This window comes from Polypterus senegalus, chromosome 8, assembly GCF_016835505.1.
Source record: "Polypterus senegalus isolate Bchr_013 chromosome 8, ASM1683550v1, whole genome shotgun sequence".
NCBI classification, from domain to species: domain Eukaryota; kingdom Metazoa; phylum Chordata; class Cladistia; order Polypteriformes; family Polypteridae; genus Polypterus; species Polypterus senegalus.
The window spans coordinates 11,449,852-11,461,288 of NC_053161.1; the positions used below are offsets into that span (position 1 = coordinate 11,449,852).

At 34.3% G+C, this 11,437-nt stretch overlaps 1 protein-coding gene across 2 annotated transcripts in view; it reads right to left on the reverse strand.

Annotated features, from left to right (window-relative positions):
• Window positions 1-8,192, reverse strand: part of zgc:153018 (uncharacterized protein LOC767701 homolog) — a 30,540-nt gene extending 22,348 nt beyond the window's left edge. The window contains exons 1-2 of one of the 2 annotated variants that reach the window (XM_039760736.1): window positions 7,655-8,192; window positions 5,374-5,511 (exon numbers count right to left, since the gene is read on the reverse strand). In XM_039760736.1, coding sequence (XP_039616670.1) covers window positions 5,374-5,511; window positions 7,655-7,995 — 479 coding nt within the window. In that variant the 5' untranslated portion in view covers window positions 7,996-8,192. The remainder of the gene's footprint in view (window positions 1-5,373; window positions 5,512-7,654) is intronic. The other variant, XM_039760737.1, reaches the window with a different exon arrangement.
• Between the last annotated feature and the right edge of the window lie 3,245 nt (window positions 8,193-11,437).

Below are 11,437 nucleotides of genomic sequence, written 5' to 3' on the forward strand. Positions count from 1 at the left end.
TGCATATCTCTCTATTATAATAAAAAAATCCTGGAATGAGACATTTTAGCCTGGAACAAGATGTGACTTTTTCAAAGAGATACTTTCACTTCCCGTGAGACGAGACTTTGTGCCAAGAGATTTAACCACGCCCGGGGCTGGAAATTAAAGACAAAGAGTAGATGAAAAAGTAGAACGTTGTAAAGAATTCAAAAACATTGGCACGATACACATGCAGAGCAGGTTACAGATAATGAAAGTACTAAAATTTGAAAGTCTCAAAAAAATGATAGTAAAGATCGCATTAACACAAATAAATGGAAATTATTACTCTGTGAAATATTGGAACAGTGAAACGAGATCAAATATATTGTTCGGATTTAAACTTTAAGTCAGAGACTTGTAGATCGTCTAATTCGTGTTGCCAGCAGGGAAAAGCAGTGTTTCTTCCCGATAAAGAGGCATATCCACAAGAATTAAAAGATTTGTTGTTTGGTGAAAGGGAAATCCACATATGCAAGCGGCAAAGATGCAAAGTTGCTGGCGCATAGCACAGGATGGGGTGGGATTGGCGAGCGAAGCCCTATATTTGTAAATATTTATTCACCTTAATAAAAGGATAGGTGTCTGTCTTTGTGTCCATCTGTTGGTTATGTCTCTGTCTTTCCAACAGATGACATATCTCAAACATTTGTAGCACCATCTGCTGGAATGACAAATTCAATGCATGCACTATGAAATAGATTCCAATAGGTGCATTGCAAATATTAACTATGAGGTCTATGTTGATTGTTTAGATTTCAACCCATCTTAGATGGGTAAAAATGTGTGTGTTTGTGTGTAATCTATATTTGTAAGAATAAAACTAACAAGCTGCTTAAGTTTGCAGATGGTACCAAACTAGGTGGAAGATAGATAATCATTACAGAAGGACCTTGACATAACACAGGTTTGTGGCAGACATTTAATGGAAAAAATGTAAAATATTACATGAAGGCAATAAAAATGTTAGATTTTAATACACAACAGAATGTCTGAAATTTGAAAACATACAGTATGAGAAGGACATAGAAATCGTAATTGACTCATTACTATTTACTTCTATAGACAGATGCTATCATGACGGCTAATAAAATGTTAGGTTATATAACACAATGTATAAAGTACAAGTCAAGGAAGGGTACTCTTTACCTATATAACACACTGATGAGTCCACACTTGGAGTACTTCATGCAGTTTGGGTCTCCAGGCTACAAAAAAGACATAGCAGCGCTAGAAAAAGTCCAGAGAAGAGCAACTAGGCTAATTCTAGGACTGAGAGATATGAGCTATGAGGAAAGATCAAAGCTGTTGAATCTCTTCAGTTTAAGCAAAGTGATTAAGAAGTTTTTTTTTTTAAATTATGTAAGGAATTTGTACCATGGATCTCAGTTGTTACTTCAAATTAAGTTCTTTGACAATAATAAAGTCATTAATGGTAAATTTTACATAAATATTAGACATTGTTTTTTCATGGAAATAACCATAAGCATGTGGAATAAATTATTTAGTAGTGTGGTAGATAGTAGTAGGCCTACCTTAGGGATATTCAAAATTCAACAGAATGTTATTATGGATAAATTAGGCAGATAGGATTATTTTGCTTTCTTGGACTAAATGACGTGTTCTCATCAAAATTGTCCTACTGTCCTTATGTTCTGTTTATATTAGCACTAGATTGGCAGGAAACTACTTTGGTGTTTGTTACTGACCCTTGCATTTTTGTATATTTTTTGTTTCATAGAAAATATCAGCCTTTTATATTGCAATATAGAGACTTATTTAGAAACTTGACATTGTGTAAGAAATGTAAGAAGAAGTGCATTCTTCATTTGGTTCAATAATAAGAGAAAGAAGACAAGCTGTTAATTTTTTTCCTGGTCAGACTAAATGTGGTATCTATTGTATAAAATTCCAAAGTGGAAGATAAATTGTTTTATTTTTCAGGATCCAATGTTTTAGTTTTAGTTTGTGTTCTTTTGTTTTTAACCAAAATAACACTTTTAAAAATGTATGGGGATAACAGGAGGTTTTACGTTGTTTGGAAGGAAGGAAGTTAGGTTTATTAATTAAAAACTGTTTTCTTTGGAAATGTGTATGAAGTATAAGGAGTTGTACAAGGAAGTGGAGATACTGTAAATCGTGAATTTACAGACTTTTAATTTGAAAATTTGTATGACGTGGGGGAAATTGCGGTTTAGTTTTTAGGGAGACAGTCAAATGTGCTTGAGATGCAGCAAAATGTCATAAAATGAATTCATGAACAATAATATTCCATTTGAAAATGTGTGTGCAGCTAATTGGGTTTTGATATAGTAATGAAGTAGGACAATGTTGTTTCTTAAGTCTTAGTCATTTGATGATGTAAATGATATAAGGTATTATGTTTTTAATACTTGTTTGTGAATTTATCCATTTCTTATGAATTAATACAACTCCCTAGTAATAAAAAATCCTGGGTGAATGAGTACATGAATAAATATTTATAAAACCATTATTTAATTTGAGGCTACTATAACCATATACAGTGAAATTACATGATTCAATTTAAAATTAACCCATGTATGTTAAATACAACCTAAAATGTTTGTTGATATTATAAGAAGCATATATTGTCCAAGAACTCATGACAAAAGAAATCTGATATTAACTGTTAATCAACAGCAGTCAAAACTGCTGCAGTGACATTTTCATATTCTGCCTACTTTATTTTAACAATGGTGTCTCTTTCTCGACTGCTGCTGTTGGTACAATGGTTGACCACAGCCTGGCTCTGCAATCAAAATGAAAAAAAAAAACACACACACACAATCAGTATCACGCTTGACTAACTCTGAAATGGCATTTTGTTCTCTCTGGTCAATTATGTTTGGGATGTTTTCAGAAAGAAGAAACAAAACAAAAAATCAAAATCAATTATTCTTTTTAAAAGATACCTTTATGTTTTATTTATGGACTGAATACACCAGCACGACTAATTAGTTACTAAAATCTAAATTCCTAAAATCTTTAGGATTTTGAAAGATGTGTCTGTAGTTTATAGTATCACCCTGGACTTGGAATAATGCAGTTTACAACTTTATTCATATTATGTTTTGTTTTTATTTTGATAAATATATCCTTAAGACATTCATTTTGAATCAATGTGTTACATTGTCCCCTTAATAACAAACCTAACAGAATAAGCTTAACATAAGATAACAATTCAAAGCTTAATTTTTGTTGTGGTTTACTTTTTTAATACACTCTCTGTCTGTCATCACAGGGTAAGCTATAAGATATAGACTGTGATTAAGCTGGATGAGATTACACTAATCAGGATATACAGTTTGAGGGATGACGTAAGGCAAATGGTCATTGCTATTTTTCTCCCAATGGGATTAGAGGAAGCATAAATAAACAGTTTTTTACGTTCATTCAGATTTGCTAGACCAGTCATAAAAAGTCATTGTGAAGTGTTTGGGTTTGTTAATCAAGAATGCACGTGCATAATGGGGGTCTGTGTGAAACTCTGTAACCAAATCTTTGATAGCCACATATGAGATAGACCAGTCTAATGTATCAGAAGCATTTTGTGAAAAATGTTACATAAGAATAGCTTTCCCAATAATAGATAATTCAGCCAACTGTAGTACATTGTTTTCTAGTTCATGTAATGTTTCTAAAACATTTTAAGGTTCTGTTTTTAACTATTCTGCTTGATAACTTGCTCAATTGAATTAATGTTCTCTGTGTGAAGAATTATTTCCCACACCTTATTCACATTAACTCCCATTCCCAGTCTGCTAAAATGAAAATATTTCACTTATTCTGGCTTTCCTCATAGCTCAAATGTCACAGTCCTGGAAGAAGTCACATAGCACTGCTATTAGTTTTTCCAGCTATATTATGTGTTTTTTATAATACTGAGATTACAATTGCACACAGTTTTCTAGATCTGATCACACAAATGTGTTGTATACTGTATCTTAAGTATAAAATCAGTTCACTAGTACTTCACAAATAATGGACTTTATATCAACCACCATGCTAGTGACTTTGTTTACTGAATGTGTACATTGACTGCATGACCACACAAATGATTACACGAATACTCCTAAGTCTTTCTCATAGATTAAAATTCAAGTTTATTGTTATGTGTACAGTATAGTAATATTCTTTTTTGCATATCTGACACACATTTTGCCAATTTTGGCACCATGATCAGCAAACATTACTAGTCAAATGTAAACCTAATTTAGAGCATGTTGTGCTGGTGCATGTTGTGCAAGAAGGTATATAAAATAAAGATTGATTAATTATATGTCAGCCATCACAAAGGACATCATCCCAAGATATTCTACAAAGCAAATGTGTACACTTCAAATTAACCAACTAAAATTCAAGATCATTTAATACAAATAAATTGAATATTTGTGATCCGATAGTAAATGGGAGGAAACTCTGTCCAGACCCTATCTCCAAAACACCTTACTGTGTATTTTTTATTGATATTTTATACTTCAGATGTTTGAGTACTTAAATATGTTGTCATCATACATAATACATAACATTATGCAAACATTATGCATAATATTTCATATGTATGCACATATCTACATTTTATTCTGGTCCTACTATAAGGATTCTGCTACATGTAGGATTATTTGCGAAACCTCCTATTTGCAGAATCCACTCATTCCTTATCAGGGTTTCAAGGGGCAGAAGCCTATCCCAAGAGCATAAAATGATTTGGAGCAACCAGTCCAGTCACACATACAGTCTAATGGGAACAGTTTCAAATCGCCAGTTAACCTGATATCCAGATTTTTTGAATTTGAGAAGAAAACCATTGCAGAAACAGAGAAAACATGAAAAATTCACACAGACAGTGGGTGGCTGCTAAATTCATACTCTGGATGCTAAGTATTATAGCATGATTCTAATAATAATAATCAATAGTCTTTACATCCTGATTTTTACTCTATATTACTGCAAAATGTTTTCATTGATGGTAAACCTGGCCTGCCACTATTTCCCTGCAGTTACCAATCCCCATTTTAAATAGTCTTCATGTAGAATGTAAATATCATTTCCCAATATCTCACTGTGAAATGCACGCTGTCACTTGCAGATAAACCAGAATCTCTTGTTTTATACTTTTTATTAGTACAGAAATTTTAGTTGGGTTATTTACTTGAAGTCAGACAGAAATTATTAAAATCAGTGTATTTTGAGATGTATTATCATAAATTATTGTAAGTTTTTTTCAATGCTTCAAATATATTTTCAAAATATTTTTAAGTCTAGATTTCAAAAAGTGACACATTCTTCTAGTAAAACTATTATTAGTAATGAATAATGCAAATTAAGTACCTTATTAGCAAGTCTCCTTGGTCAGTGACAGTCCTGCACCAGGACTGAAAACCAATAGTCACCAACATGCTGGCCACAACAGCGAGGACAAAAAAAGAGATGCTGAGTAGTAAAGTGAGGAAGGCAGAGAAAAATGTGCTGAAAAAGGAAATATATGAAATATTATTGGCAAAAAATGCATTTCTCCTACTTTAATAAGTTTTTTTTCACCTGAACAAGTGAGATTAATCATTGTAATATCTAATAGTAATATCTTCACACTGAGAGCTAGTTTGGTCTTGTTATAGAGATAAATGGGGTAACAGGTTAAAAAATACATGGACAGATGAATTGTTACAGCATTAAAGTTCATGAGAGACTGAAATCCATAAAAATAACAAAGGAAAACTGAAATGAAGAAATTTGGATGTTTTGAGGAGAAATAAATCACATAAAGAGGTGTCTTATGGGTAGTGATGAGAACAGGCATCAAATGAAAGACATTGATGTTAGCTTAAAATGATGCAAACCAAAAGATGCTTCTCTGTCAAATTGTATCAAAGAGCAAACATGTCTGTCCTTCATGGAAATAAGGGTCTAAAACTTCATATTGCAGAACAAATAAAATGCAAAGCTTGTAAATGAATTATGAAAGTACCTCCAGCTAAGAGTTTCTTGATCAGCACATGTAAACTTCTAGAATTATAGTACACACACTGTGAAACATAATGTGAGATGCCACACTCATTGCCAGGCAAGGTTCAAGACGGCATTGATGCTCAGTATGTCTAATAGAACAATATAGTACATAAATATTAAAGCAAATTGTCTATATGTTTTATTTAATATAGTAAATGTACACATTATTTATGTTTTAGTGATAGCGACGCAGTGAGCCATTAACCGGTTGGATTAAAGACCAGTACCTTTTGATTTACATTTATTTTATGTATTTTTATTGATATATTTATCCAAAGTGATTTACTACTCATAATTACACAATAGTTGCCATATTTCTATAATAAAGCATTGACAAGTTATAGGACTTGCAAGGAGTCATACAGTTTAACATGCTTTTAAAAGTTTAAATGCTTTAACAAGTTGGCTGCGCCATCTTTTGCTGAACAACATCATTCTTTAACACCTTAGATGAGGAAGGTTTTATATAGATACATTTAGAGTACAGACATGTTAAAAATGTTTTCTTAGTGTCACACAACATGGTAAGATGTAAGGGAACCTTCGACCATGCAGATCTGGAAATTCAAGTAATCCTTAAAGAAAAGAGAAGCAATAAATGACAATACATTTCAAATTTTGTTTGATCTAATTCATGGTTAAAGGAACGGAAACCTATGTGAGCAGCACTAATTTAAATTTGCCAAAACCACAATAGAAACCCTTCACCACAGAAGGATAACATGCTCAATTTATAATAAACATGCTGTCTGGTGTTGTGGCATCAAATCCTATAGCCCTTAGGAAATAGGACCGTACAGTTAACAATAATTGAATTCTGGAGTCATAATATGGTAGAGAGGCATTGCCCAGAGGGGACTGGGCGGTCTCTTGGTCTGGAACCCCTACAGATTTTATTTTTTTCTCCAGCCTTTGGAGTTTTTTGTTTTTCTGTCCACCCTGGCCATCGGACCTTACTCTTATTCTATGTTAATTAATGTTGACTTATGTTTATTTTTTATTGTGTCTTCTATTTTTCTATTCTTCATTTTGTAAAGCACTTTGAGCTACATTTTTTTGTATGAAAATGTGCTATATAAATAAATGTTGATTGATTGATTGATTGATTGAGATGGTGAAACTTTTTTGTAGAAGTGTAGGATAGGATAGTCACACAATATTACTTCTTTCTGCCTTTTGAAACTCAAATGCAGTATTCTGATACATAATATCATAGTATCACAAATATAAACTGAGCCATCAGTGTTTCGGTACTAATATCGTGGGGATTTTATGAGCTTAATTTATCAAATGACAGTATTTGATTTTCATATTTTATCTACAGATAAACTAATTTAATACATTCTTAAATACAGAGACTTTTTATCTAGTTTAAAGCTTTTTGCAATGTGGAAATGGAGATAACATTCCTAATGGATTCATCCATTAAGGACATTAAGTACTTGATAACCTAAAGATTCGAGAACATTAACTTTAATCAGTCACTTCTAAATACTAAAAGAATTGTCTATAGTCTACACCATCAATTTAAAGCACAGTACTCTAAACAACCTCACCCCATTTCCCCAGTCCACCCATCCCCTAGCAGCCCCCCTCAACTCACTCATCATGCCCCTTATGTAGGTAGAACAGGCTCCTCCAGGTTTGCACGGCTCCAAACAGCACAGTAAAGACAGCCACAAAGGTGGTAAACTGGCAGGCAGCTAATGGACCCCACTGTTGTACCACCAGTCTGGGAGATGCTATGGAATCTTCCATGCTAGAATTAATCTCATCAGCCCCTGTCCCATTTTCCTGCTTCCAGAATCCCTGTGTAAATAGCAGACATCTCCCTTTGAAATGGCTCCCATTCAGAGCCAGCGGTATGACCACCAGTAAGCCTCCTAGCACAGAAAGAATATAGGAAAAACACTGGCTCACTAGGATTACTCTTTCCAGCTCCATAGCTTCCGAGTATTAGCCCAGCTCATTCACTTCTAAATATCTTAAAATTTAAAAAGTAAAAACCACCATTCATGTCTGTCTCATTCACCCCTACTCTAATATAACGGAGAGGGTGACACAGTTTCTACACACGTCGCAACAGCTGCGTGTAAATTTCAGCACAGCAGAGCCTGCTAGGAGCTTAAGCAGGGTGTGGCCTCCAGTCAGCCATCATTTGTCAGTTGGGGGGTGGGGGGGGTTGAGCTGTTTGGGGAGCTGGGGGATAATGAGCTTTTGCTCAGTATGTTGGGGGATGGTTTAAAAGAACTATGGAAGCCTACAAGTGACAGAAAGAGCTTCATCTAAAGATTTTTCTCCTGGAAAAAAACATGATATGATCATGTGTCTGAAAAAAATTATTGTTATAGTGAAAATATCATGACATCCAATATTATTCCTAATGTATTTATGAAAGGGAAGACCATTAAAATATTGTGAAGAAAGATTAATTGTGAACAATTATATTGGTTACAGTGTCTGCAAGGTGCATTAGGAAGACAGATTTGCTAGTAGTGGGCCTTCTTTTACGTAACACTTTCATAGTTTGTAATGGTAACAGACCCTTTTAAAGGTCACAATAAGCAACACTTTTTGTAATAAATAATTAAAAAACACTTTGGTAATACAATGTATTGCTCACTTTAAGAAAGTTTCAGGACAAAAAGGGTGGGCATAATGGTTTAGTGATTAATAGTATTGGCTCAGTGTATCATAAATCCAAGTTGGATTCCTGCCCCAGTTTTTCTGAGTGCAGTTTACTCATTACTCCTGTGTCTAGGCTTTAATCTAGATTCTCCTGTTTTGTCACACATCAGCTTTCCTGTGTCAAACACCTGAGTATAGTGAGTCTCTTATGGGAACTGAAGTAAAGGTGCACAGGAGGGAAAAAGAAAGAATTTCTGTGAAGACTAACATTGATATCACATTTACACCTCTTCTGGCACATGAAGTTGATGTCATTTAAAGGAGAAACACCCTTGTTAATGCATTGGTGTTTCCAAAGGCTCAGCTATATTTTTGCCTATGTTTTTTCATTGATTTTGCCAAAGGAAATTATACAGGTCTTTCCTAGATGTAGCCTAAACTCTTCTTACATTTTCCTCTTTGTATCATTCTATTGCAGCAGATAAAGGGATGATGAGGCCACAAAAATTGGCAGAAGGGAATACATCATCCTATGTCAGGAGAATTGGAACCAAGTTATCCTTTTAAAGACACGATCACAGAGGATTAGCAAAATGTCAGTGAAGTGGCTCTACATGATGCTTGAATGGAACTACTAGGATCATGAGGCCATTTTACGTAGGACACCCCTGAAACTGCGTAAAAGCCCTGTACTTTCAACAAAGTGAAACTGCAGTCCACTTATGAAGCTAGTCACGTAATGCCCACAACAACATGTAATAGCCACAACGTCAGTCACAAAACACCAGTCTCATGTCAATAGAATCTCGGTTGTCAGTGTTATGAGATATTCCTACACTGCACTATGGTTAAGATTAGGGTTGTGGGAGTATTATCTAACTCAAACAAATAATTATTGCCAAGTAAACCAAATGACATAAACATGATGTCGAGACTGACATCAGATGCCTTTTTGTGACTGAAGTGCACATTCCATGATGTTGTGGGAATTACATGACTGACATCATAGGTATTGTGGGCTGCACTTAGACTCATATCTGTCCTTTTAAGTGCTACAGAGCACTTACAGTATGTGGGCAATGCTTTTAGGAGTCACCAGATTTCATTGTGGTTTGATGTCCTTAAGACATTATAGACCTTCCCTGATCCATTATGAAGTTTAAAGTTCCCTTGTATCTAGAGTCAAGTGTGGAAAGGTGAGATTGGGAAAGATGCCATGTAAAAGAAGCAGAAAAACAGGGAGAAACAGAGAGGTGAAGAAGGTATTGCTGTAATTGTACTTTTAGGTGGACAATCACCCCAACAAGTAGACTGGAGTTCAATATACATTTACTGTAGGTAGGACCATGGAAGTAGCAAAGCTTTGTTGCATTCTTCTATATTTATCTCTTCATTATGGCTTTTGAACAATAACCATCCTGTCTTTTATATTTTGGCCATCTGTGCCGGAAGTTTGTGTTGTTACAATGATATTTTTTTACAGTTTTTACAGTACCTACCAGCTTTCTTGGGAAGATCATATATAAACCAGAATCAGAAAATACTGTTCTGATAAGTGTGAAAGGGCAAATTCACTAAATATAATGTTCGGAGTAGATCATGGTGTGAATAGATCATGATACAGGGCTTTTGAAATAATGTTGTATTTCTGTCTCTTCTTGCCGCAAACAAACTTCCTGTATATAGTACCTATCAACTTAGGTTTGGTATCATTAACCCACGTATTTCATTTTTCAGTGTATGAAAGGTGCTTTTGGATGGGAGTTCAGAATTTTGTCATTTATAATCAGATTGTTTCTCTCCTTTTTTGTGGAGAAATGTTTCTGTCAAATATATTTATTGGATATTATGCTATTCGCCTATACTGTAATTAGACCATGTGAAACTATTGATTATACACATTATCAAACAGTTCAATATAATATTAAAATGCAAATAAATACTTGAATAAGAATAAGGCAGACTTAGGATCCTAGCTATTGTTAATGTTAAGTGCTATTGAGTCACCGTGAACTTATGGCAATTCCATGGATAGTTAGGCAAATGGCCAATCTTCGATTAAGGGGAATACATAGATGTAGATATTGTATTAGTCCATCACATTGCAGATCTTCCTCTCGTGCATTTGTCTGTGACTTTGTTATCTTTCTCCAATTACCTTTCTCTTTGCACAATGAAAGTTAAAGTCTTGTCATTTTAGCTTTAAAGGATAGCTTTAATGCCAATTAATTTGGTTTTCCACAGTCCACAGTTTATGTGGAGTTCTCAGTGAGGACCAAATCAAAGGTGTTTAATTTTATTTTTGTCAATTTTCTTCCTCGTCCAACTTCGGTGCGAAGACGATTCTTCATGTCGTCAGTTTGCACACTTCTTGATGGTCCGGGATTTTTCGGGTGATTTTCTATGTAATAAACTTACTAAGTTATAGCGTAATGAAAATTGCATAATTAAATCTGGACCACCCTATATTGTAGCAGTATCATCAGCTTGGCAAGGTTGTTCATACTGTACTGTGTATACAACATTTTTCCTCATACATTGTTGCTCCTCTTATAATTTGTTCTGTGTATAAGTTACACAATCATCCTAAGTAGTACAGTACACCTTTTTGATTCTGAACTGTTCTTTTTCTCCTTGTTCATGAACTGTTGCTTCTTGTCACTATTTGAGGTTGTACATGAGAACTATCAGGTCTTCTGGTATACACGTGCATCAAAGTGTGACCCAGAGTCCCCCCTGATTTATGTCAAATGCCCTA